We start from the raw sequence: 27,961 nt of genomic DNA on the forward strand, positions 1-27,961 counted from the left end.
CGGGAGTTGTGGCAGGGCAACTCGTGGCTGCTTCACCACGACAATGCGCCTGCTCACAATGCCCTGAGCATCAGAGAGTTCTTGGCCAAGAAGAACATCGCCGTGCTGGAGCAACCGCCCTACTCACCTGACCTCGCTCCGTGCGACTTCTTCCTCTTCCCCAAGCTCAAGGAGGTCATGAAGGGGACCCGTTTTGATGATGCGGACGACATCAAAAAGGCCGTGACGACGGAGCTGAGGAGCATCCCGCAAGAATCCTTCCAGCAGTGCATGCAAGCCTGGCAGAGAAGGATGGACAAGTGCATGCGGTGCCAGGGGGATTACTTCGAAGGAGATAACCTATAGTTTGTAGCCTGGATGTGAAATAAAACTTGTGTGGCACCAGTCCTGGAACTTTAATGACACACCTCGTATTTCCCATCGAGAAAGAGAGAGAGAGAGAGAGAGAGAGAGAGAGAGAGAGAGAGAGAGAGAGAGAGAGAGAGAAATAGCTCACCGTCAGTAAGTACCCGGAGTACCTCCACCTCTTCCTCCTCCTCCTCCTTCTCCTTATCTTCTTCATCCTCCTCTTCCTCTTCCTTCTCCTCTTCCTCCTCTTCTTATTCATCCTCCTCCTCTTCCTCCTCCATTTTCATGCCAACACCAACACCCCTGCAACGCTGACCTCCCTGCCAACACCCGGGGAAGAGGAAGAGGAGGAGGAGGAGGAGGAGGAGGAGGAGGAGGAGGAGGAGGAGGAGGAGGAGGAGGTTATGACTCGGCGTAAAGAGAATCGAGTGAGGATTGAAAAGTTTGCAAAATATGGAAGTCAACGATTTTTGGGGTTTAACGTTAAGTCCAGGAGGAGGAGGAGGAGGAGGAGGAGGAGGAGGAGGAGGAGGAGGAGGAGGAGGAGGAGGAGGAGGAGGAGGAGGAGGAGTGTAGGTGGCCACTGTGACTCACGCCCCCAACCATAAATATCCAACAGTACCCGTCTCTCTTACCACTCCTCCTCCTCCTCCTCTTCCTCCTCTTCCTCCACACCTGCACATACACACACGGCTGCTTTAATCGGGGGCGCCTCTCCCTGTCCACACTCCTGATTTACGACGCAGCCACGTGTTCCTGCAGGATTTCCACACTGATGTCCTTCACTCCCACACTCCTGCCACACTCCTACGCTTCCCTGTCATAGGATACGTGTAGACAAGCCCTTCTGCCTCCTTCAAGCTTGTGTCATTAACTTGATGGTGTTGTTAATCCTACGAGAGTCCTGTGTATTTCTGTCTAAGGATACGTGGGAATAACTCCTTTTTTCTCCTTCATGCCTGCGTCCTTAACCCTTTCACTGCCAATCAATCTTTTTCATAATCATCTACGACTTTTAAAAAACCCGTACTGTAAAATACGTGCTTCAGTTACTTGGCAAAGATAAAATTCTTATTCATATTTTGTTTCCTTCACGTTCGTCCATCATTTACCACAGCGAGCTCAGTTTTAACAAGAGGCGACCACAGCAGAAAGAGTGAACTTCCTGTATTGCACTTCCACTCCTCCACTTCCACTCCTGTGCATTCCCCCCAGCACGTGTTCCTCATGTCCTTCACTCCTACACTCCCCACGAGGCTCCTATGCATCACGCTCACAGGATACGTGGGATAAGTCCTTCTTCCTCCTTCAAGCTTGTGTCCTTAACTTCCTGTACTGTATTTTCACTCCTGCGACTCTTCTAATCACGTCCCTTGTAGGATACGTCATTAAAGATCCTTCACCCTCCTTCAGGCTTGTGTCCTTAACTTCCTATACTGTATTTTCAGTCCTACAAGGGTCCTACTCATGTCTGTTGTAGGATGCAGATTACAGATCCTTCACCCTCCTTCAAACTTGTGTCCTTAACTTCCTGTGTTGTATTTTCAGTCCTACAAGACCCCTACTCATGTCTGTTGTAGGATAAAGGGCCCTACTCATGTGTCTTGTAGGATACGTGATTACAGATCCTTCACCCTCCCTCAGGCTCATGTCATCCTTCAGTGCTGTCTTCCTCCTCCTCCTCCTCCTCCTCCTCCAACCCTAAGGACATGAGGACAAAGGACCTTTCCTCTCCTTCAGAAGCCAAATGATAGGACTCGTGTATCCTGCCCGCCACGTCCCCACTACCACAGGATACCAGGACACCAGTAGGCCACCACAGGACACCCATAGACCCCCCAGTGGCCCCAGGTACTCTGCCACACCTCGCCCGCCACACACATGTAATTTAGGTGAGGCAAAACCCAGCCAGGTATACCAAGCCAGGTGTGTCCACTACCACCACCACCGCCACCGCCGCCACCACCACCACCACCACCACCACTACCACCGCCGCAGAGGACGACTTGAAACCACGACCGCAGGAGGAGGAGGTGGAGGAGGAGGAGGAGGAGGAGGAGGAGGAGGAGGAGGAGGAGGAGGAGGAGGAGGAGGAGGAGGAGTGCATGTAATTTGGTGTACCGATATGACAGACCAAGGGAACAAAGCAGCCTGTGAAGGAACTCTCTCTCTCTCTCTCTCTCTCTCTCTCTCTCTCTCTCTCTCTCTCTCTCTCTCTCTCTCTTTCCTCGGTGACTCACCATTTCACTTTCCACCTCTTTTCCTTCCTCTGCTCCGTTTCCTCCGCCACCTCTTCCTCTTCCTCCTCCTCCTTCTCCTCCTCCATACCAGACCCCCACAGGCGCGCCAACCCAAGTGTAATTAAACCTTCACAGACCGACACACACACACACACACACACACACACACACACACACACACACACACACACACACACACACACACAGATAAGCAATCCGAGGTAATGCAGCAAGAGAGAGAGAGAGAGAGAGAGAGAGAGAGAGAGAGAGAGAGAGAGAGAGAGAGAGAGAGAGAGAGAGAGAGAGAGAGACTCACCCCTGCACCCTCCCCCCACCTAGCCTCATCAAAATCATAGAATGTTGACACTGCATTAACAAACCGAGCAGGAGGAGGAGGAGGAGGAAGAGGTGAAGGAGGAAGAGGAGGAAGAGGAAGAGGAAGAGGAAGAGGAAGAGGAGGAGGAGGAGGAGGAGGAGGAGGAGGAGGAGGAGGAAGACTGATGCGCTAAGATAGAAAACACAGAAAGTGAGAATTTGAGAGAAGAGAGGAAGAAAGTGAGAAAGAGAAAATTAAATACGAAGGAAGGAAGGAAGGAAGGAAGGAAGGAAGGAAGGAAGGAAGGAAGGAAGGAAGGAAGGAAGGTTGTTTTGTCTCCCTCCTTCATGATCTTCCTTCCTTCCTTTATTATCTTTTATCCCCTTCCTTCTTTCTCCCTCCACTTCAGAGAGAGAGAGAGAGAGAGAGAGAGAGAGAGAGAGAGAGAGAGAGAGAGAGAGAGAGAGAGAGAGAGAGAGAGAGAGAGAGAGAGAGAGAGAGAGAGAGACAGAGTTCGCATTTCACTGTAGTCTGTAGAGCATAGTAAAGGGGAGAAGAGAGAGAGAGAGAGAGAGAGAGAGAGAGAGAGAGAGAGAGAGAGAGAGAGAGAGAGAGAGAGAGAGAGAGAGAGAGAGGAGGAAAAGGGGAGAGAGAGAGGAGAGAGGGAGAGGGAGAGGGAGAGAGGGAGAGGGGAGAGAGGGAGAGGAATGAGGGGAATGAATGACGTATCGCCGCCATTATTGTCTCCCTGAAAGCATTCCATGAAGTCTTCCTCCTCCTCCTCCTCCTCCTCCTCTTCCCCTGACATTCCCTGCATTCGTCCTCAATCTTATTTTTGTCATATATTTTTTTTTACGAGAGAGAGAGAGAGAGAGAGAGAGAGAGAGAGAGAGAGAGAGATAAGTGTACGGGGGCAGACAGTAAGGACACAAGGACACAAACATGCACACACACACACACACACACACACACACACACACACACACACACACACACACACACACACACACACCGTTCGTTCGTGCGTTGGTTGTCATCTTGCACACCTGTGACGGAGCCTCAGGTGAAAGGTGTTCTCCTCCTCCTCCTCCTCCTCCTCCTCCTCCTCCTCCTCCTCCTCCTCCTCCTCGCATTCCACCTTCTCTATTCATTTATTAATTTCGTGACGGCCTTTCTCCTCCTCCTCCTCCTCCTCCTCCTCCTCCTCCTCCTTCCCTTCCATTTCGTTAATTCTTCCTCTTCCTCCCTTTCACCTCCCCACATCCTCCCCTCTTCCTCTCCCTCACCCCCTGAAAATTCCTTCTCTCTCTCTCTCTCTCTCTCTCTCTCTCTCTCTCTCTCTCTCTCTCTCTCTCTCTCTCTCTCTCTAGCTCTTGTGAAATGACCTTAACTTTCACTCCTTCCCATGAATCTCTCTCTCTCTCTCTCTCTCTCTCTCTCTCTCTCTCTCTCTCTCTCTCTCTCTCTCTCTCTCTCTCTTTTTTGCGACTTTCTAGTACTGCCAGGAAAAATATGAAGCCACTTAGAGAGAGAGAGAGAGAGAGAGAGAGAGAGAGAGAGAGAGAGAGAGAGAGAGAGAGAGAGAGAGAGAGTACTGAGTAACATTACATGCAAGATTGAGAGAATACGTGCTCAAACTTAAGATTTCTCTCTCTCTCTCTCTCTCTCTCTCTCTCTCTCTCTCTCTCTCTCTCTCTCTCTCTCTCTCTCTCTCTCTCAAGCACACACGCACATACACACATAGTACTTTCACCCTTTGTATTGCTGCCCTCAATATCACCACCACCACCACCACCACCACCATCACCACCACCACCACCACCATCACCACCACCACCACCATCACTACCACCACCACCACCACTACTGGTGCCCTTACAAATTTTATGATCCATATTTAAACACCATAGAAAGGTCACTATCATTAATTAGTGTTGTTGTTGTTGTTGTTGTTGTTGTTATTATTATTATTATTATTATTACTATATATTCAGGTATTAGTAAGAATTCAAGAGAGAGAAATGAGAATAAATAAATCGAGAGAGAGAGAGAGAGAGAGAGAGAGAGAGAGAGAGAGAGAGAGAGAGAGAGAGAGAGAGAGAGAGAGTACTGCCTGCCCGCCCACACCTGGCAAATGACCCCCGCCCCCCACGCCCTCCACTCGCTACTCCTACGCCCTCTCCCCCTCTCTCTCTCCCTCCATCCCGCCCACACCAGCTGGCACTCTCCCTCTCTCTCACCTCTCCCTCTCTCCCCTCTCCCACACACCTGTCACTCTCCCAAATACACCTGCAACGAGAGAGAGAGAGAGAGAGAGAGAGAGAGAGAGAGAGAGAGAGAGAGAGAGAGAGAGAGAGAGAGAGAGAGAGAGAGTTGCGTAAAGGGGATGGGGGAAAGGTCTGGCCAATGGGGACAAAATATTCTAAATATACCGAGAGAGAGAGAGAGAGAGAGAGAGAGAGAGAGAGAGAGAGAGAGAGAGAGAGAGAGAGAGAGAGAGAGAGAGAGAGAGGGGGTTAATTATTTTCTCCTTTTCGATACTTTTCTTTCTCTCTCTTTCTTTCTCACTCTCACTCTCTCTCTCTCTCTCTCTCTCTCACACACACACACACACACATCTCCGTCCCTTCTCTTAACACAAGCCCTCCCTGCACCCTTCCCCCCAGGACACGCCTCCACACAGGACTCCTTGCATGCTTCACCATCCTACACTCTCAGTCCAGCCCTTGGGAATTACTCAATAATAATCCTTTTTTATCATTTTTATTTCCATTGGTACACTCAAAAATTATTACTGTATTTTCTTCTATTTTCTTCTCTTTTATTTTTGTAACTGTGCACATTCTTCTCACGACATTTACATAAGGAGTCATATTTTCTACAGAGACTGCCACGTGTAGGCCTGGTGACTCCCTGCACCAACCCCTATATCCTTAAGTTGCGATTTCTCTACGTGTCTTTACTAAACAGTCACCCCTGCGTTCCACTTTCCCCCAGCTCAAGTTATTTTCCAGTGTTAAAATTCTACTGGTCTTTTGCCTTCTGAATCATTGCAAATATCTCCTAATAAACACCACTAACCTTGCATACAATTTCTTTCAGCATCCCTTACTTTCTTATATCAAAATTCTACTTGTCATCTTTGCCTTACGACTCCAAACCTTCCCTACTGAACACCTCCAGCCAGCCAGCCAGCCAGCCTCCCACACCAGTCCCCGCGTCACTGTTTACCTGGCTAGTCTCAAGAGCTCCATATTCTGCAGCACTTCTGGCCGCACCTTTCCAGTAGAAGTAGCACGGGTTTTTAAGGGTGTTTTTACGGTTCTAGTGACGGGTGATCAAGATTTCTACATTACTCGCAGGAGAAACACCCTTGGGAACGCGGCTAATCACCTCTGTGGCCTTGGAAAATGGTCGTGATGAGAGCAAATAGTTTCAGAATACGGGTCTCCGCCGCTGTCTGGGTCACTCTACAGTCTCCCCGCCTCGTCCCTGGCCGCCCTGGACCCCTCCCCCTTAATACTGGGTGTTTCTAGTCTTCCTTAAGGGTGAACTTTCCTACCCATTTTTCGTCGCTTCGCAGACACCCGATGTATGCTTACGGTACACGCTCTCTCTCTCTCTCTTTCTCTCTCTCTCTCTCTCTCGCTCTCTCTCTCTCTCTCTCTCTCTCTCTCTCTCTCTCTCATTAACCTCCTCGGCCTAAATTTTTCTCTTTTTCTTCCACTACGACCTCCTCCTTTCCCCTCCTCCTCCTCCTCCTCCTACTACTCCTTCTTACTTATAATTACTTAACAAATTGTCTATATATATATACTTACCCACCCACCCTCTCTCTCTCTCTCTCTCTCTCTCTCTCTCTCTCTCTCTCTCTCTCTCTCTCTCTCTCTCTCTCTCTCTCTCAAACAATTAACTTCCCAGAAACAAAGAAATGCCGTCTTCTTACTATCGGCTTTCCTCTTCTCATATCGAGTTTTCCTTCTTTTTTTCCATTTTTCCCTTCATTCCTTCACGATTAATTTCCCGAAACACCATTTTTTTTCCGGACCTGTCTTTTATTCGATTCCTCCTTCATGTGTCTTAATTTTTCCTCTCCTTCCTTCTGTCGCGCATCCATTGATTCACTGTGTAATCATCCTTGTTCTTTATTCATCTATGTTCATCCACTTATCTGTTCTTACTCCATTTCCTTCCGTCCTATTTGTGTTATCATCCACCTCGTCGTTTCCTTCCGTTCTCATTCTTCACCTAAATTCCACTTGCCAACTTCTCCACTTCTTCTTCTTTCCTTTCCTTGCCTTCCTCTCCTTCTTCTCCCATCTACCTCATTCATTTATCCATTTATTTTTGCCTTCGTTGGTAATTCTTATTCATGTCACCCATCACCCAGTCATTTCCCAGCCCACCACTCATTCCCTCCACCCGTCCTCTCACCCCTCACTCAGCCAGTCCCTCACCGTCACTTCCTGTAATTTAGCGTTTAATTTATATTCTGTTTAAGATACGTAAGCATGAAGCATTTTTATAATCATAGTGGAGATGAGTATTTTTGTAGCTTATCTGTTTATCTATCTATCTGTCGCTGTTTGTCTGTCTATCAGCCGGCCTCCCTTCACCCCTCACGCCTATCCTCCCCCCACCCCCTCCCCGCTCCCTTAACTAAACCTCAGGGCCAAATTTCATTATGCAAAGCGCTCCTGTATTTCCCTTAATCCGATACTAACTTCGCGCAAAAATTTTCAGGGTTCTAAGCAAATTCTGAGGGAGCCATGCAGGTGTCACCACCACCACCCCTACTACCCTTACTACTAATACCTGTCACCACCACCATCACCACCACCATCACGCCCTGATCACTACTCCTATCATCACTGCCACCGTCACTGTTACTGCCTCTGTTATCATCACTATCATCATCACCACCATTATGACTATCACCACCTCTATCAATACCCGTTTCATTACCATTACAACCACTACTACATACACTACTACTACCACCACCACTACCACCACCACTACCACCACCACCACCGTCACTATTACTACCTCCTATCACCATCATCACTATCAACATCAGCACCATCTTAACCCTTACTATAACTGCCTCTATCACACCACCACCATCACCCTGACCACCCTCACCACCACCACCACCACCACCATATTCAGAAGCCTTTCACCGCCCACAGTACCACAGCACTCAAAAACACGCCCGAATTGTCACTCGTCAACGCCCAGCATCGCGCGCCCACACACGCCCACATCTCACTCCTACGCCCAAGGTTACACACACACACACACACACACACACGGGAAGGGGATATCACCTAACACACACACACACACACACACACTATCTCATGACCAAAAGCGTACACACTGAAAACACACGTACACACACACACACGCATGGGTGGACAAACTAACAAACACGAGGAACAAAACACACACACACACACATACACACACACACACACACACACACACACACACACACACACACACACACACACACACACACGGACGCACACGCACGGACGCACACACACACGCAATGCATGATAAATTAAATGTCCATCAGTGATAGGAGGGGGGAGAGGTGCTTGGGTGAGGATAAGAGAGGGAGGGAAGGGTGGGGGGGAAGTATCACCTAACCAAATGGAGACCCCCCATCTTCCACCTCCCCCCTGCAGGTGCCGGGCGTGGGTCCATCCGGCACCCAGGCATCCTGGCACCCAGGCATCCTGGCACCCAGGCACCCCCGGCACCCAGGCATCCTGGCACCCAGGCACCCTCACTGTGGGCCCCGCCACCCCGCCGCCTCCACACACCGGGATGCATTCCTATGGTGATGGAAGAGGAGGAGGAGGAGGAGGAGGAGGAGGAGGAGGAGGAGGAGGAGGAGGAGGAGGAGGGAAGGTGGTGATAGTGGTGGTAGAGGAAGAGGAGGGGGTGGGAAGGTAGTGGTGATGGTGGAGGAGGGGTGGTAGTGGTGATGGGAGGAGGAGGGGAGGAGGAGGAGGAGGGATGGCAGCGCCGCGGGTAGTGACAGGCCACGGCACCCTGGCCTGGCCTGGCCTGGTCCTCTGAATGGTGCCTTCACCCGGCGGGCGTTGACACCCCACCCGCCTCACCCCAGCCTGCCGCCCCCGCAGGCTGGACTCACACCAACACACGCCTGCAGCCTGGCCACAGCCTGGCCGCGTGCACAGCATCATCAGGACGGTCGTGTGTACATGCGCGCGTCGCCGCCACACACCTGCGGCCACATCAGGTGACGTCACGCCCCCTGGCCGGGCAGGGTGACATCAGCGCAGCAGCGCCTCACTGGCTGAGCAGCGCTGACGCCACGCACTGCGGCACCTGCCATTGGTTGCACGGGATGACGTCACGCCTGGGCATCCTGGCAGGCGGCGCGTCACGGGGCGGGGTCCTCGTGGCGCGGCCTTATAAGGGCCGAATACCAGCATGCGGGGCAAGGCGCGGGGCGTATTAGGGCAGCCACCGACCCGCCTGTCCACTGACGCAACACTACCCCAGGCAAGGCCAGCACGTCCCCCCTACGTCCCCCCACAACGCACGCCACTGTCAGGGCCACACGCACGTGCCCCGCGACCCCCGTACCCACCAAGGACCTGGCCACCGTCCCCCATGCCGCGCCCTGCTACCTGTCACGCCCCTGGTTACCCTGCCGCGCTCTGCCACGACCTGCCACCTGTCACCCCGTCAGCGCCGCCACCTGCCTCTCCGCCTGACTCATTACGAGGTGTGTCATTAAAGTTCCAGGACTGGTGCCACACAAGTTTTATTTCACATCCAGGCTACAAACTATAGGTTATCTCCTTCGAAGTAATCCCCCTGGCACCGCATGCACTTGTCCATCCTTCTCTGCCAGGCTTGCATGCACTGCTGGAAGGATTCTTGCGGGATGCTCCTCAGCTCCGTCGTCACGGCCTTTTTGATGTCGTCCGCATCATCAAAACGGGTCCCCTTCATGACCTCCTTGAGCTTGGGGAAGAGGAAGAAGTCGCACGGAGCGAGGTCAGGTGAGTAGGGCGGTTGCTCCAGCACGGCGATGTTCTTCTTGGCCAAGAACTCTCTGATGCTCAGGGCATTGTGAGCAGGCGCATTGTCGTGGTGAAGCAGCCACGAGTTGCCCTGCCACAACTCCCGCCTCTTCTCGCGCACTGCACGAAGCAGACGCCGCAGTACTTCTTTGTACACATTTTGGTTGACTGTCTGGCCCTGTGGCAAGAACTCGCAGTGGACGATGCCCCTCACATCGAAGAAAGCGATCAACATGACCTTGAAGCTGGACCTGGACTGCCTTGCTTTCTTCGGCCGTGGCGACGCCGGACTCTTCCATTGAAGGCTCTGGCGTTTGGTCTCCGGGTCGTACTCAAATACCCAGGACTCATCGCCGGTGATGACTCTCCTGAGCAAGTCTGGTTCAGTTTCCAGACGCTCGAGGATGTCCTGACACACCTGCATGCGTCGTCCCTTCTGGTCATCGTTCAGGAGTCTCGGCACCATCTTCGCACAGACTTTCCGCATGCCCAGATCTTCAGTGATAATCTTCCACACGCTGTTGTGGTTCATGCCAAGCTCATCTGCGATCTTTCGAACAGTCAACCGACGATCGTCACGCACCATCTGCTTGACACGCTCAACATTGGCCTCATTCCTGCTCGTTGAGGGTCTTCCACTCCTGGGGTCATCTTCCACGTCCTCCCGGCCCTCTTTGAACCTCTTGCACCACTCAAAAACACGTGAGCGTGACATTGTCTCATCCCCGTACACTTTTTGCAGCATACCCAGTGCTTCTGACGGCGTTTTCCCCAACTGCACCAAAAACTTCAAGTTTGTTCGCTGTTCAGCGCTCATTGTTAAACGACCTGCAACAGAGGACATGATTTTAAAAGCACGTAAGAAAAAGATTAGTGACTGTAGAGGGTTGGGAGCGCAGTTGTATACTCCAGAAGGATTACTTTGAAGGGGAAATATGGTGGTTTGTGGCTTGGGTTTGAAATTCATCTTTTAGGACGCCAGTCCTGGAACTTTAATGACACACCTCGTACTCTGCGCAAAGCTTTCCTCTTTAGGCAAATCCCTTCACGTAACGCTGCCCGTGATGGATGCGTGACTCCGCGACGCCCCACGCACTCACCCATTCACTCACTGAAGGCTTGGAGAGTAGTAGTAGTAGTAGTAGTAGTAGTAGTAGTAGTAGTAGTAGTAGTAGTAGTAGTAGTGGTGGTGGTGGTGGTGGTGGTGGTGGTGGTGGTGGTGGTAGTAGTAGTAGTAGTAGTAGTAGTAGTAGTAGTAGTAGTAGTAGTAGTAGTAGTAGTAGTAGTAGTAGTAGTAGTAGTAGTAGGAGGAGGAGGAGGAGGAGGAAAATCTCATCTACTGACTCACCGAGGCTTACTAAAGACTTGACAAATAGTATTAGTAGTAGTAGTAGTGGCGGTAGTAGTGGTAGTAGTGGTGGTGGTGGTGGGTGGTGGTGGTAGTAGTGGTGGTGGTGGTGGGTGGTGGCGGCAGCAGCAGGGAGCAAGACGTAGTGGTAACAGTTGTAATAACACAGCACCACTCACAGCACAGGCGGCGAGGAGTCAGGACGGACCAGCCAGTCACCGCGAAACATTAACTCCCCAAGAAATTTCCAAAAGTCGCACACACACACACACACACACACACACACACACACACACACACACACAGATATACAGACAGAAAGGGAGAGTTTAATAACCACAAGTAGTGAACATAAAAACCTAACAATCACGACAAAAAGGCTAGAAGTTTTATAAGGTGCAGCCAGTCACGTGCACACTCTCAAGGTCCATACAAGATTGTTTTCTTTTATTATTTTCTTTCTGTGTTTTTCACTTTCCATCTCTTGCGGGACCACATTTATAATTCATTCCCTTTCCCTTCCTCGTTTATCAATATTTAAATTACTTGGTGGAAAAGAAAAAAATAGAATACCGCATCAGGGTATACCACACACACACACACACACACGCACACGCACACACACACACACAAGGATAACACACAGCACCTCACGTTACACAGCCAGATGATGAGCGAGAGGCAGGCTATCGGCGACACGCTGTTTGGCTTAACTATCACCTTCCCAGCACCCTGACGAGGCCCACCACCACCACCACCACGACCACCACCACCACCACCACCCTGCCTTCCGCGAACTCTTTCAAGCAGGCTGAGTATCGTGTCGCTTCTAAAAGTTAAAAAGAATCTGCTTCTGCTTTTTTTTTTTCTTTTTTTTTTCTCTTTTTCTGAGCAGAGGAAATATTTTTAGGTTTATTTTTTTTTACGTTCTGCCTCAAGTCATTAAGCCAGTCAGTCAGTCAGTCAGTCAGTCAGTCAGTCAGCCGCTCAATCAGTCAGTCAGTCAGTCAGCCGCTCAGTCAGTCATTCTTCCATCCAGTCATCCAGCCAGCCAACCACTCATTCATTTTTCCAGTCAGTCAGTCAGCCAGCCATACAGCCAGTCAGCCATATAATCATCCAGTCAGCCAGCCATGCAATCATTCAGCCAACCATACAATCAGACAGTCAGCCAGTCACTCGTACAGTCAGCCAGTCACTCATACAGTCAGCCATACAATCAGCCAGCCAGCCATACAATCAGCCAGCCAGCCATACAATCAGCCAGCCAGCCATACAATCAGCCAGTCAGCCAAACAATCAGCCAGTCAGCCATCAATCAGCCAGTCAGCCAAACAATCAGCCAATCAGCCATACAATCAGCCAGTCAGCCAAACAATCAGCCAATCAGCCATACAATCAGCCAGTCAGCCAAACAATCAGCCAATCAGCCATACAATCAGCCAGTCAGCCATACAATCAGCCAATCAGCCATACAATCAGCCACTCAGTCCCCACAGCACAAAAACGCCGCCTGGTCTAGCCACCACCACCACCACCACCACCACCACCACTACTACCACCATCACCACAAACATCATCTCTGTGAAGCCATTACCACACCAGCAAAATTAACACAAACTTTAATATTCACCACCACAGTCACCAACAATAACTGCTACACCACCACCACCACCACCACCACCACCACCGTCATGAGCACAATAGGAGCATTGTCGCCACTCAGCAACACCACCACCACCACCACCACCAGCATCACCACCGCTCACTCACCTTCTCTCCTACACTCTCACTACACCTACAACAATAACTACACTTGAAACATGAGAACTACCACCACCACCACCACCACCTCCGCCTCCGCCACCACCACCACCACCTCCCCGCCTCCGCCACCACCACCACAGCCGCCAACAAGATTAAACCTTTCATTACAGATACACATAGCAACAGAGGCTCTTCTGACAAACAAACAAACAAACACACACACACACACACACACACACACACACACACACACACACACACACACGCAATATCAAGAGCTAAACCAGGCATCATAATTCATACCAACTTAGCACGCACACACACACACACACACCCACACACACCACACCACACACACACCACACACACACACCACACACAAAGACACGACACCACTTAAGACAAGGAGAGAGAGAGAGAGAGAGGAGAGAGAGAGAGAGAGAGAGAGAGAAGAGGAGAGGAGAGAGAGAGAGAGGAGAGAGAGAGAGAGGAGAGAGAGAATTCAACAAAAAAGGAGCAAAAAGAGATCAAGGAAAGCCTGGAACACTAAAGCGAGGAATAAAGCGAGCGATAAAGCGAGAAGTAAAGCGAAAATTAAAGTGGGCAAGCATTCACATGACAACACCTGCACCTGCGAGTATGAAGAGGACGGGATGGGAAACAGATAAGAGAGAGAGAGAGAGAGAGAGAGAGAGAGAGAGAGAGAGAGAGAGAGAGAGAGAGAGAGAGAGAGAGAGAGAGAGAGAGAGAGAGAGAGAGAGAGAGAGAGAGAGAGAGAGAGAGAGAGAGAGAGAGATAACAAACAGATTAACAAACAAAAGATAACACCAAGGCTGACTGACTGACACTGGTTAACACACACACACAAACACACACACGGCCACGCCCTAAAAGGTAGGCGGCCGGGACCTTAAGACCAACCCCTATTAGTCTCTCTCTCTCTCTCTCTCTCCTCGCTCTCTCTCTCTCTCTCTCTCTCCTCTCTCTCTCTCTCCTCTCCTACCCTTCGTCATCCCGTCAGCGCCGCCGTCAGGAGCATCCCACAGCCTCTCAGCGCCGCGTCAACGTGTATGGGGACGCCGGGCAGCCTCCCATCATCACTCCAGGCCGGATTACGAGGCGCCGCGGTGGCCAATAAAACACATCACGTTGAAATACTAATGCTGCGTTGCTCTTCCTGACGGCAAGTTAAGCCCGCCAGGTTGTTTTCTGACTCGTGACTCCAGTAATGGCTTGTTCTTCTGTACTCTTACTGGTTTTCTTACTGGTTTGCAAGATTCAGAGGACGTGGAAATTGGTATGTTTTGTTAAGGCAATGACAGTAATATCTTGCTCTTCTTTCCTCTAAATGGCTGCTATTGCAATGGGGAAGTTCACAGGAAGACTACATTAATTTATGGATAGATGGAAATAGGCAGGTATGTTTTATTTTGATCATATTGCATGTCTGTTTTTCTTTTCTCCGTCTAATTCCATAATCAGTTAATTTCAATGCATTACCTACGTGACTTAATTAATAAAATCTACCTACATTTAGCATTTTTAAATACGAGTCTTATTTAAATTATGTATCATGTCTTTTTCTCTCTGTCTGATTCCATAATCAGATATTTCTTTCCAGAATCACGTGGTTTAATTAACATAATCTACCTATATTTTGCCCCCAGGTGTGTGTGTTCACCTGCGCTGGCCGCCAATTAGCGTGTTCACCTTGATGTGCGAAGCAGGGACTCAGCACTGCCACACCAGCCTGGCCCGTCACCTCTGACCTTTGACCCAGTGAGAGAGAGAGAGAGAGAGAGAGAGAGAGAGAGAGAGAGAGAGAGGAGGAGAGAGAGAGAGAGAGAGAGAGGAGAGAGAGGGAGAGAGAGAGAGAGAGAGAAAGAATGATGATGGTGGTTGTGGTGGGTGTGGTGTTTGTGGTTATAGTGGTGTTGAGGAAAGTAGATGAGGGATTAAGATGGAAGAACTGGTTTTCTCCACACACACACACACACACACACACACACACACACACACACACACACACACAGCGGGGATGGACACCTGACACGGGCCTCGCTCACCGCACACCCTCCTGTCCCCCTCCCCTCCTTAATGTATATCGTGAAACCCTCCTGAATTATATCCTGAAATAGGAACAGAGGAGCAAGTCAAACCCAAACCGTCACGTACTCTTTGATAACCTGTGTGTGTGTGTGTGTGTGTGTGTGTGTGTGTGTGTGTGTGTGTGTGTGTGTGTGTGTGAATGTGAAGCCCTCCTTATGTGCTTTTCTAATGGACTAATTCATGATGTGTATGTACATGTTATTTTTGGTGTGATTAATAAAATATGAATGAATCAATTAATCAATGTGGCATGTAGCACTAGGCATTTTATTTTCGAATTGTTTTTTTTTTTCTTTACCAGCTCGTATGTAAAATAATTAATAATATCCTGACTTATTTAAGGCTATCAGAAAGGGGGACTGTCATTGATTTATTTCTAGTTAGAGGATCAAAGTTTGTGGCCTACAGACTTGATCATAGCATTTATCTTGTTTAAGTATCTATGTGTATACTGTAAGGTTAAGTTCGTATGGTTAACTAATGTATTCTATCTCCGCTCAATAAAATATCTATGAATATATGCGAGTGTGCCTATACAGTCCTAAAGTTACAACTCCTCCTCTGCTTCTCCTCCTCAGTCACTCAGTGTAATGAAGGCAAGATAACAAAGGTCAGGAAAGGTTTTTCTTATCGCTGTTCAGTTTCCCGGCAGTGTTATTAAGGTGAAAAGCCGAGTTTCCTGGGCTTTGTATGTGTGTGTGTGTGTGTGTGTGTGTGTGTGTGTGTGTGTGTGTGTGTATATACCGGCCACGCCCATGTTGGTTAATTACAGTACGTGTGTGTGTGTGTGTGTGTGTTACCCAGCCCAACCTAATCTATCTATCCCTCAATAAACGGATACTGTTATCAATTCTTCATCCTGTGTCAGACAATCATCCAACACTTACAAAGCCTATGTTGCCTCAAGTCATCCTCAACGCTACTGAGTCACCTCAACACTCATGACAATTTGATTCCTTTCCGTACTGAAGGTAATGATAAAAAAATAAATAAATAAAAAAAAATCTATACATAAATTGAAAAAAAAAAAAAAATTGGTGCTTAGCGTCAGCGCGTCTTATGTATGTATGCCAGAGGCGCTCTTCACGGGGGCCACTCCTGTCAGTCCTGCCATCCTGCACTCCAAGGTCACACCCTCCCGCCCTCCCTCCCGCAGGACACGCCCGGGAAACTCATCAAGCAAAGGTTTCTGACACGAGGAATAGGGCGTGGTGTGTGTTTGTGTGTTTGTGTGTGTGTGTGTGTGTGTGTGTGTGTGTGTTCGATCCCACGACTCCATCCCGACAGATGGATAACACACTACATGGCCATGCCTATTAATACAAAATCTAGGAGACTCAACCGGCTGCTGCTATCTGAAGTCTGAAATGTTTATTATCACTAGAGTTGGCATTACAGTCGTGGGCTTGATGTGATAAACCTCTTGTCACTCGGATCTACAGTACAGTGACATGTCCTCCAAGCATCACAATAAACAACAGTTCCAAGAATCCTGTTCGCTTTTAATTTTCTTTGGATAATCTTGGTGTCAAACAACCAAATGTAATTGACTAAAAAAAAAAATAATAATACCCAACAAGAAGCCAAGATACTTGCAACTGACTCATATAGAAATCTTGCTCATATAGAAATCGCGATAAAGACCTTAAAACAAGCAAATCCCCGTAACACGCCCGGCGCGCCGCATCACCCGTAGTAGGCGTGGAGTAAACATGGTGCGCGACTGTTAGTATTCAGCTCGTGACATCCTGAGCAATACGGAGGATTAAGACGCGCAAAACGCGGACAACATCCTTCAGGAATGACTTGCGATGAATGTTCTTGAAATGCACGTGATGCAGGAAGCGGTGCCTTCTTCACTACCGAACCCGTTGCGCCGCCGTCGCTTTTGTTGCTGCCGTCCCCAGGTCTGCCCCTCACGCCCTGATAACTGCCGCGGTTCACGCAGGACACCCGACGTTCACGCCTGACTGGTGAGTTACTGTGTCAAGGAGGGCGGCTGTAATGACCGGGCCAGGCCGCGAAGTGCCTGCAGGCCCTGTTCCGCCTGGTGCCTGGCGCCTGACACCCCCTGTGGCCGTGACAGGTGGGCACGCCTGCACCGCCACACACCACCGCCTGATTAGACGCCCACGCCCCCATTCCCGCTGCCTCGCCTGACCCCACGTCCCCGGCGCTCCCGTCACCAGGCTGTGCCATGACGCCGCCAGCCTCACCAACACCTTGGTAATCACTTGAGACAGAACCTGTCCCCGGGCGATCCACCTGCCGCGCCGCGCCGCTCCCCCAGGTGTGGCGGCGCCAGCCAGGCACCACCCCGCCCAACCTCCATGGCATATCTGAGGGAAGCCTTGGGGCGGCGGCGGCAGGTGAGCACAGGAGGCAGGACAGCAGGCCGCGGCGAGACAGGGCAGCAGGCCGCGGATCAGCTGCCGCCACACACACACACACACACACACACTAACATGGATGACAGCAGCCACCACGGGTCTTACCTGCTGGGCCACGGGCTCCAGGATGCCCTCGATGGTCTTGGTGTGAAACACGGGCATCTTTCACGTCTGTGTTCTTAAGTTCTACACAATAAACATAAAACCCAATCCAAGACAGCCAGCACACCCTCCCTCACCGGTGGCCAAGAGGAGACTGAGTGAGCCAAGCTTGTTTTGGCAACAGCTGTGATTCCCACACGGCGCAGCCACACTCTTATGAAAAGCTCTCTGCCTCACCAAAACCTACCCCATGACAGACTGAAATTATCTATTACCGAGAAATCATTAACACACAGAAAAGAATGAAACTTCAAGATATGTTGTGCATTTGTTTTGTATATTTTAGTTTGCATTCATGTCTTATTTCATCATCATCATCATCAGCCTCTCAGTTCACCACGGGACTACATACCTTTATTCACATGCATTTTCTCAGTCTTCGTGAAAATATGTTTGTTAGTTGTTTTAAAGCGTCACCATGAAATAAAATATCTTCCACAATAAGAAAATGAAATCTTATAGCGACGTCACTCCTGAATTACCAATTACTTTAGAAAACGATTTTGATGGCTAACTAAGTCAAACCTGGACAGAGAGAGAGAGAGAGAGAGAGAGAGAGAGAGAGAGAGAGAGAGAGAGAGAGAGAGAGAGAGAGAGAGAGAATTAATTTGGCAGAAAAATTTGAGGATGAAGAGAAGTAAGGCAAGACAAGATTCAAGTGTAAAGATATACCTCAGCAGTAACCTGCCCGGAACCATGTTAAGTCTATTCTCCAACTACCCAAAAACTCCTTCATTAACAGAAAATGTCAAAACCTTTCAAAATCTAACTCCCCTCGTGATTTCTGGCATCTAGCCAAAAATATCTCCAATAACTTTGCTTCTTCTTCTTTCCCTCCTCTATTTCAACCAGATGGCACCACTGCTATCACATCTATTTCTAAAGCTGAACTCTTTGCTCAAACCTTTGCTAAAAACTCTACCTTGGACGATTCTGGGCTTGTTCCTCCCTCTCCTCCACCCTCTGACTACTTCATGCCACGTATTAAAATTCTTCGCAATGATGTTTTCCATGCCCTCGCTGGCCTAAACCCTCGGAAGGCTTATGGACTTGATGGGGTCCCTCCTATTGTTCTCCGAAATTGTGCCTCCGTGCTTGCACCTTGCCTAGTCAAACTCTTTCAGCTCTGTCTGTCAATATCTACCTTTCCTTCTTGCTGGAAGTTTGTCTACATTCAACTGTTCCTAAAAAGGGTGACCGTTCTAATCCCTCAAACTACCGTCCTATTGCTTTAATTTCCTGCCTATCTAAAGTTTTTTAATCTATCCTCAACAGGAAGATTCTTAAACATCTATCACTTCACAACCTTCTATCTGATCGCCAGTATGGGTTCCGTCAAGGCCGCTCTACTGGTGATCTTCTGGCTTTCCTTACTGAGTCTTGGTCATCCTCTTTTAGAGATTTTGGTGAAACTTTTGCTGTTGCCTTGGACATATCAAAAGCTTTTGATAGAGTCTAGCACAAAGCTTTGATTTCCAAACTACCCTCCTACGGTTTCTATCCTTCTCTCTGTAACTTCATCTCAAGTTTCCTTTCTGACCGTTCTATTGCTGCTGTGGTAGACGGTCACTGTTCTTCTCCTAAATCTATTAACAGTGGTGTTCCTCAGGGTTCTGTCCTGTCACCCACTCTCTTCTTATTATTCATTAATGATCTTCTAAACCAAACTTCTTGTCCTATCCACTCCTATGCTGATGATACCACCCTGCACTTTTCCATGTCTTTTCATAGACGTCCAACCCTTCCGGAGGTAAACATATCACGCAGGGAAGCCACAGAATGCTTGACTTCTGATCTTTCTAAAATTTCTGATTGGGGCAGAGCAAACTTGATATTGTTCAATGCCTCAAAAACTCAATTCCTCCATCTATCAACTCGACACAACCTTCCAGACAACTATCCCCTCTTCTTCAATGACACTCAACTGTCTCCCTCTTCTACACTGAACATCCTCGGTCTGTCCTTTACTTATAATCTGAACTGGAAACTTCACATCTCATCTCTAGCTAAAACAGCTTCTATGAAGTTAGGCGTTCTGAGACGTCTCCGCCAGTTTTTCTCACTCCCCCAGCTGCTAACTCTGTACAAGGGCCTTATCCGTCCATGTATGGAGTATGCTTCACATGTCTGGGGGGGTTCCACTCATACTCCTCTTCTAGACAGGGTGGAATCAAAAGCTTTTCGTCTCATCAACTCCTCTCCTCTAACTGACTGTCTTCAGCCTCTCTCTCTCACCGCCGCAATGTTGCATATCTAGCTGTCTTCTACCGCTGTTTTCATGCCAACTGCTCTTCTGATCTTGCTAACTGCATGCCTCCCCTCCTTCCGCGGCCTCGCTGCATAAGACTTTCTTCTTTCTCTCACCCCTATTCTGTCCACCTCTCTGACGCAAGAGTTAACCAGTATTCTCAATTATTCATCCCTTTCTTTGGTAAACTCTGGAACTCCCTGCCTGCTTCTGTATTTCCACCTTCCTATGACTTGAATTCCTTCAAGAGGGAGGTTTCAAGACACTTATTCATCAATTTTTGACCACTGCTTTGACCCTTTTATGGGACTGGCATTGCAGTTGGCATATTTTTTTATTGGATTTTTGTTGCCCTTGGCCAGCGTCCTTCCTACATAAAAAAAAAAAAACCTAGCCTGACTGCATTGTGCTCAGGACATGCTTCCTTCTTCATTGCAGACAGCAGGCCTTTTTTTTTTTTTTGTAGGCCAGGGCCCATCTTACATAATACTATCCTCCCTTCAGCTGCTCCCATCATTAAGGGTCACCACAGCAAATTATCCTCCAATCGGTTGTCTTCTGTACCTTCCACTGTCACACCCACCACTTGCATGTCTTCTTTCACTGGATCCATAAAGCTCCTCTTTGGTCTTCCTTTCTTCCTCCTGCCTGGTGGATCCATTTCCAACATCCATCTTCCCACATATGCCTTATCCCTTCTTCTGACATGCCAAACCATCTCAATCTCACCTATCTATTCCAGGTTGTACAGAAGTTGTATGAGGTGCATAAACAACAAGGTGTTTAACAAAAGATTTACTGTACAGGCACAGTGTACACCATTGCTACACAAGGCTACAGGGCTTCTGCATGACCCTGCCTCTGTCCTCACATAATCAAGAAATATGTACACTGCTAAAATTACAGCTATTTAACATGTCTGGAAATGTAGTACTTTTTCCACTTGAATGATCTCCATGGCATTTACAATATAGTTTTGATAATGGGTTCAGCATTTCTACCCCAACCTTCAATGAAATATTCTTTCTTTTCCATGGCAGGTGACACACAAAACCTTTGTAAGTGATGTTGACTGACTGCAGTCCTGTTTGTGTTCAGGCTTAATGTGAGAGCAGTGGCTTACATCAAGCTTCACTAAAATACTTGTCTTCTTCAGGATGTACCACTGTTTGTCTTCTCTGCACCAGGATAGTCCAGACCAGCTCACCTCTGTTTCTCCACAGCCTGTGCTCTGTCTCCTGAGTGCAGTGCAGCTGAGGCCATCAGACAGAGCCAGTGCCGAGTGAAGAGTTTCTGTCCTGCTGACCACAACAGGCATGAGAAAAACACTTGAATCCCACAATGCCACATTACCTGCTTTTATTGATTCTCCTTAACAGCACTCCTTTGTTGGCGCATAGCATACAGCTCCTCGAGCAGGGCGGCCTGCTCTGGGAAGATGGGGTCCGGCGGCAGTTCCCAGTAGCGGCTCTGGAATGACGTGCGGTCCAGCGGGTCGGTTGGGTAGTGGTTGACGCGGCACCACACGGAAGCCTCCTCCTTGTTGTTGATCTGCAAGTGACGGCACGGTCAGCAACAACACAACAGACGTCAGAGTAATGCCGTGCCCCTTCACTTCATTGCCCTCCTCTAAACTATCTCTAATCCTCAAGATGTGTAAGCATCCCACACTCACAGGAGCCTATCAGTCCAGTCACCACTGAAATAAGCCACACAAACACCCACTTGCTACAAAGAGAGGTTCAGCTGTTCTGCAGTGCTGCAAAAACAAACCAAAATGACTCGTCATTCAGAATAATTCCTGTCCCTAAAAGCTAAGCAGTCAGCCCAACAATACATGTAATTAACACTCCCACTATAGGAGTGCCTCAGTGTGATGCACCAGATATCCCTTCCTCACCTTGATCTTGACAGCAAAGGCTTTCCCCTGCAGGGCCATATCAGGGCCAGCAATAGGGTGTGGGGGCATGGTGATGGCCTCCTCAGGCACCATCGCCCCAACCTTGCGGAAGGCAACCTTGATGTGCCACGGTTCCATCACCCACAGCTTTGTCTTGTTCATGCTGACATTGATGATCATCTCAGACAACAGCTTGGCAGTCTGGAGAGAAACAAGCAGAGATGAGGGTTCACAGATTAAGAGTTTCCAATCCGTCACTGTCACTCAGCCAATGGTGCGCCAAACACCGAGGACCTGTGACAAATACTCAAAAACAGATGCATGGCTCCTCACACTGAGAGCAAATGGTGAGGATGGCTGATCGTCCAGGGACGTCTCCCTCATCAGCTTCGAATACTTGTCCAAGTTCTCAGGCGAGGCGTATACAGCCAGGCCAGGCAGCAGCAGGTCCTTCCTGGCCTTGTATGGCTTCACCTCAACCACTTCTCCTCGTGACCCAAGCCCTGCCATAGGAAAAAGAACCTCAGGCTTACTGCTGGCAGAGGTTAAACAAAGACATCACATGAGCTGCTTGGTAAAGAGACATCTCTAGCAGACTGGTGAACCAACCCCCAACCAAACATCCCAATGTGACTCTTGCCTCATGACTATCCTGCCACTGGACACACAGAAGTGATAGATAATGGACTAATAAAAATACATATAATAGACAAGTTTTGATGCTCAGACAACATTGGCATCATTAAATCCCTCACAAATGAAGTGACTCACCTTCCACTGAGGTCTTGAGGATGAGCCTGATGGGTTCCTTCTTCCTGGAGTTGGTGTCCTCAACCAGGTCATACAGGAAGTGGCGAGCCTTCAGCTTCCTGCTATCTAGAGACTTGTGAGTCTTCACCAAATGAGGCCGCTTTTTGCGTTTCAAGATGAAGGTGGTCTGAAAAGTGACAAGCAGTGGCGGTTCGTCAATAGGGACTACGAGACTGCAGCCCCCCCCAGTGGATTTCTAGTATTAACGAAAATAATGTTAATTTATTTATGTTTGACTATCATTCACATGAAAACACTAATTCTCATATGTTTATATGAAAAAAAAAAATACTGCAAAACAATGAGGAAGTACGGAAATTATTTACTATTTAATGATACAAAAGCGGGGAGAAATGGGGGAGGCTTCCCGGGCAGAATGGCGAGTGTGGACTGCGTCCAGCGCTGTCTTGTCTCGGCTGTTGTTGTGGCTAGGTGAGTGTTCTTGCGTCGGTCTTATTTTCGATCGTGTTTTTCAATTTGTCAGGGATGATTTTAAAATATTATTGATCAGTGATGGCTTGTGCTCAATCTTGATTATCATAGATGGTGTAAAATCACAGAAACATCATATAAAATAGTTTTTTTTTTTCTTTTCCCAGGTAGGCCTAGCAGTATTTTGCAAAATGGCACAAGAAGCAAAGACAGTTTCTGCATTGAAAGAACTCAATTTTTCACAGTTAACACTTCAAGAGAAGGTAGCAATTAAACAAGCAGGTCACCCATTACCAGACATTAAAATTGTGCAAGAAGGAGTAAGCCACAACAAGAAGTATATTCGCAGTTTTAATTGTGATTGGTACCAAAAGAAAACATGGCTCTGTGGATGTGACGTTAAGAATGCACTATTTTGCTTTCCATGTCTAAAAGCATTTAAGATTTTATTTGTCTGAATGTGAGACAGCCCCCCCATCTGTAACAGTCACGAGCCGCCACTGGTGACAAGGAGGTTGCATCAAACACAGGCCAGGTCTTGACAGCTCCCAGTCTTGTCCCTAGAACTAAAAAGCGAATCTGTGAATGTTACATAACAGTAAGGATGGGTATCCAGCCCAACGTTCCATTCTTCAACTCAAAACATTTCATGAAGCTGCTTCCTTTGTGCAGGAACTGGGTTATGCTATTCTTTAATTCTTTTGGCACATAACACTGACCTAACCTCAAGGTGCAGCAAGCAATACTACTAAATGAACACAAGGCAAGCAATTTACCCGGACAGGCTGGACAAAAGGCTGCGGGAGAGCCCTGGCTGCCGCTCCACTGCCCTGCACCACCTCCCTCAGGGCACCACACTGGGCCGGGCCAATGCCATGCAGCCGCAGGCATGCCAGCCCCTGCACCATGGAACGCAGCATCTGTAGTGCAACACAGACACTTGGTAATTATGATGAGGATGATGTTAATAATATCAGGATAATATTGAATTTACATAAGCATTTTCATCTGAGAGCTAGGTTAGCTTAGTTTTAGTTTGGTTAAGTTCATTACTTTCACTGCTGATCCCTTCATTGTGCAGATCATGATCTGAAAGTGTCATATTTTGCTGAGAAATAAACAGTAAATTCCTGGAAGTTACAAGGATACAGTTATTCCAATAATACTCAAATGTAATAACTTTATACAGCATTCACATTTCTTCTATCCTATCACATGATTATCTAAATGAAACAACTGTTTCTTTTGGAAGAGACCGATTCCTAGTTAATAAATGCAGCACCCGTGAAGAATTGTGGTCCTGGGCTGGATGCTGGCTGCAGACCCAGCCAGCCCAGGACCCTAATTATCTATGAGTGCCCAAGCCTCTATAATGCTGCTCTAAAATGTACAAGGAACCTGACGGGCACAGCACCAGACAGCTGTACAAGTTGTTATCGACAGTGCCTGACGAGCCTTGCCCCCTCCCCCCAGGATACATCAACTACAATCTGAACACACTCCAACTGTCAATCCTGGCGATAGGCGAAGTAGAGCTGCCTTAAGACAGCGGAGGTCCACCTTAGCTGTGTCCATAGTGGATGAAATTATGCAAAAGTAACCAGAGAGAGCCTTGCAGCATACGTACTCACACAGTTCTGTCTCAATCAGCAACACGTTGTCACGAGGGACGCACCACACCGTTGTGTTTTAGTGAGACACGTGAAATGTAGACGAATGTAGACGGCCAGCCACCGTGATCTTGATCTTGATCTTGATGGTACATCTTGATCTTGATGGTACAGGTGGCACAGGATCACTCCTGAGCCAGGCCTTTGGATCGGCAACTCCTGTAGAAGGGGAAAAAAAAAAAGAGAAACGAACAGCATCCTCTATCCTAATTGTTCATACACCTGGCACGCCACATTCTCTCCAGAAACTCTTTTACCGCCTCAATCATCCTTTCATTCGCCTCTCTACACAGTCCCAGCAACAACACCATCCATTCCTTTCCTGTCTTCTCCACTCTTTCATTCCTATCATGCCCTAACTCAATCAGTATCACTTGCATCATCTCATTCCTGTCTCTGGCATACTTCACACACTCCACCACCACATGTTCCACCGTCTCATCCTCTCCCATATCACACATCTGGCACACTTTGCTGCGGGACTCAGACCACCTGTAACTCCTTGCATTCACATCCATACACTGTGCCCTCGCTCGGAAGAGAAGATCACCGCCCAGGCTTCCATCATACCACCTTTCATACCTCGGGGCCTCTTTCCCCTAGTACCATTCCAGGGTCTTCTTTCTTTCCATTTCATTCTTCCATTCATTCAATCCCACACATTTCACTTCTTTGTCTATCTCATTCTTCCATTTTCTCACATCCCATTCGGCTCCCACTCTGCCTCCTCTTGTTACCACCCATTCACGCTCATTTTGATTCCTCCCAGCCATTCTTATCGCCCACATCACTTGCAATCCATTCCTGTCTGTCATTCTCATGCATCTCTTCCTCCATTTGCTTCCACTTTCATTCCACAGGTACACCTTCCTTGCTATTCTTGCATCATCCATTCTCTCAAGCCTAATCTTGTACCTAAGTGTGGCTTTTGTGAGTCTTTCTCTAAAGGTGCTCCATCCCATGTCACCTCTCAAGGCTTCAACTGCTGTGCACCTCGGTGCACTCAGTGCCATCCTTGCTACTCTATTCTGGCCCACTTCTAACTTATCAATTTCACTTTCATTCCATGTAATCACATCCATACCATACATTATACATGGAACAGCCACACTCTTCCACACTTCTCTCAACACATCATACTTACTTGCTCTCATCCTTGCCGCGCTTCCCAGTCGACCTACCCGCTGGTTTACCATACTTTAATAGATTCTCCCAAAATGCACAGAGGTTATTCCAGAGCTGCAGGACAGAGTACTTGAGGCCATTGGTGAACAGAAAGCTGAGGTTGAACAAAGGTAGTAATCATAGAGTAAAGATTACAGTGAGATTTGGGACATTTACATTGTTTGTTACCAGTATTATATTGATTCCTTTTATTTCAGCCAAGAATTGATAGCTGCCCAAGGTGTAAGCAAGATTCACAATGATGAGGTCATTGAGACGTGTGCAATGTGTCCACTGGTCTTGGCCTTCCTGACCAAGGCAGCCAAACAAAGGAAATTCCACTTTATTGTTGCTGAACGTGCCCCTAAATATGATGTAAGGTGTTTTATGCGTCTCTTTCACGTCATCGTGTCTGATGTGCAAAATACATAACACAGGGACTGCCACATGTAGGGGTGATGGCTTCTTGCAGCTTCCTTTATTTTCTTATGTTCTTATGTTCTCAATACATCTTTTACTTGTGCAGGGTCACCCAATGGCAAAAGCTTTATGTACTGCTGGAATTCAGACAATATCGATTCAAGACTCTGCAGCGTTCCCCATCACGTCACGTGTCAACAAGGTCATCAAAGGTCATCGTTGGCACCAAGACGGTGGTGAGCAACGGAGGCATTAAGACCTTTGTTGGTGCAGCCTCTCTTGCCTCACCACCAAAGTTTTATTCTGTTCCAGTAAGTTTTATATGTTGGTCATTATCCTGATGCCTCTTTCACTGGGGCAGTATTTGATACATATTTACTGTTGCAAATTGAAAAGGGAAGGTATCACAACAGTACATACCATTTTATTCTCACAGAAATTCTTGATTCCAGTTTTTCATACATTCCTTTTCCACATCTTTATTCCATGTAGGTGGATATACATTCCTCGTGTTGAGTGTTGGATGGTCCTTTCTCAAACCTCAACCTGTTGTCTCGTGTGGAGCTAGATACTGTCAGATCAGTACCTATATAATATTGAAAATCATGGCATGAATTGTGCATTTTGCTTATTGTCACAAATCTTCATTTTCAGCTGTATGTGTGCACTCCCACATACAAATTTAGCTTGATGGGCTGTGAAGAAATAAGCCACGAAAGCAGCACTTCTGTTATCCCAGAGGGAACAAAGTTTTCGCCGTCTGTAAATACTGCGCTGACTGAGCTAGATTACGTTCCTCCAGAAAATGTCACCGGTTTCATAACTAGCAAGTGAGTTTCTGTTGTTCATATGACTGTGTGGTCCTTTCAAGGGGGTTCATACAGGAGGAAATGGCCACATCTCTGGTTGCAGGGCACAACACCCACTTTATAACCTGTACCTATGAATAACAGGATGTAACAGAGACGAAGCAATGAGGAGACTGCCCAACCATCATGTCTGTCGTTTCCGGGCTGACAGTCCTGCAAAGATGCTATCCAAGACAACACACCCCAATTTTTTCTTACACAAACACATACATATGGAGATACTGAGAAGTTGATCTGAAGGTGAGATAAATTGGCCATGAATGGCTTTTGTTGGAGATCAAACCTCTCCCAGGACAGTCCTGGAAATGTGAGTCCAGCACCTTTATTGATCAGGCTAAGATGATCACCAAAGCCAGAGTGGACTTCTTTTGGTCTTGACCATCCTGCCACTACACACACACACACACACACACCTCATCCTCAACTTGGTCTTTTAAGATATACAATAGTAAGTTTACTGTAAAGTGCATTTTATTTTGGTATTTTTGGATTGCACAATATAATACATCAGGTCAGTTACATAATATAGTATTCTTGTATCATAGCCATTTGCTCCCTTCTGCACAGCTTGCAGCAACACTTCTGGCGCTGCATAGTGAACAGTGAAGCACGGTGTCTTCGTGCTGCCATCCTTTTCCTTGTCAGGCGTCAAATGTGCAAACCCAAAATCCACAATCTTAATAACTGAATCTTCAGGA

The 27,961-nt window shown here is 47.9% G+C and overlaps 3 protein-coding genes across 18 annotated transcripts in view; 1 reads left to right on the forward strand and 2 right to left on the reverse strand.

The window, feature by feature from the left end:
* The window catches only part of LOC135090487 (vinculin-like), a 57,212-nt gene extending 39,365 nt beyond the window's left edge, over positions 1-17,847 (reverse strand). For 11 of the 14 annotated variants that reach the window (XM_063987269.1, XM_063987268.1, XM_063987266.1 and 8 more), the window contains exon 1: positions 17,694-17,846. In XM_063987269.1, coding sequence (XP_063843339.1) covers positions 17,694-17,750 — 57 coding nt within the window. In that variant the 5' untranslated portion in view covers positions 17,751-17,846. Of the gene's footprint in view, positions 1-17,693 lie in introns of all 14 variants that reach the window. The other 3 variants (XM_063987264.1, XM_063987263.1, XM_063987262.1) reach the window with 1 other exon arrangement.
* Positions 17,848-20,778: 2,931 nt separating this feature from the next.
* Positions 20,779-24,921, reverse strand: LOC135090490 (large ribosomal subunit protein bL9m-like). 2 transcript variants are annotated; one of them, XM_063987282.1, is made up of 6 exons: positions 24,768-24,921; positions 23,917-24,060; positions 22,670-22,835; positions 22,232-22,401; positions 21,899-22,099; positions 20,779-21,549 (listed from the first exon to the last, which is right to left on the reverse strand). In XM_063987282.1, exons 2-6 carry the CDS (start codon positions 24,058-24,060, stop codon positions 21,358-21,360), a joined length of 873 nt encoding a protein of 290 aa, XP_063843352.1. In that variant the 5' UTR covers positions 24,768-24,921; the 3' UTR covers positions 20,779-21,357. The 2 variants fall into 2 exon arrangements, with proteins under 2 accessions (XP_063843352.1, XP_063843353.1); XM_063987283.1 differs by having other exon boundaries at positions 24,774-24,920.
* LOC135090494 (translation initiation factor eIF2B subunit beta-like) lies at positions 23,948-27,787 on the forward strand. Of its 2 annotated transcripts, none has more exons than XM_063987297.1 (4): positions 23,948-24,083; positions 26,193-26,349; positions 26,501-26,705; positions 27,049-27,787. In XM_063987297.1, exons 2-4 carry the CDS (start codon positions 26,345-26,347, stop codon positions 27,226-27,228), a joined length of 390 nt encoding a protein of 129 aa, XP_063843367.1. In that variant the 5' UTR covers positions 23,948-24,083; positions 26,193-26,344; the 3' UTR covers positions 27,229-27,787. The 2 variants fall into 2 exon arrangements, 1 of the variants encoding a protein (XP_063843367.1); XR_010261947.1 differs by lacking the exon at positions 23,948-24,083 and adding an exon at positions 25,754-26,105.
* The last annotated feature ends 174 nt before the right edge of the window (positions 27,788-27,961 follow it).

This window comes from Scylla paramamosain, chromosome 35 (genome assembly GCF_035594125.1).
Source record: "Scylla paramamosain isolate STU-SP2022 chromosome 35, ASM3559412v1, whole genome shotgun sequence".
In the NCBI taxonomy this organism is placed as follows: domain Eukaryota; kingdom Metazoa; phylum Arthropoda; class Malacostraca; order Decapoda; family Portunidae; genus Scylla; species Scylla paramamosain.

Bases quoted from the DNA above. Each gene is read 5' to 3' on its own strand.
- LOC135090494 (XM_063987297.1), top strand. The intron at 26,706-27,048 runs GTAAGTTTTATA...CTTCATTTTCAG, and splicing joins CAAAGTTTTATTCTGTTCCA to CTGTATGTGTGCACTCCCAC.
- LOC135090490 (XM_063987282.1), bottom strand. From the start codon at position 24,060: ATGCTGCGTTCCATGGTGCAGGGGCTGGCATGCCTGCGGCTGCATGGC. The intron at 22,100-22,231 runs GTGAGGAGCCAT...GTTTCTCTCCAG, and splicing joins CCTCACCATTTGCTCTCAGT to ACTGCCAAGCTGTTGTCTGA. The intron at 21,550-21,898 runs GTGAGGAAGGGA...CGTCACTTGCAG, and splicing joins CCTTTGCTGTCAAGATCAAG to ATCAACAACAAGGAGGAGGC.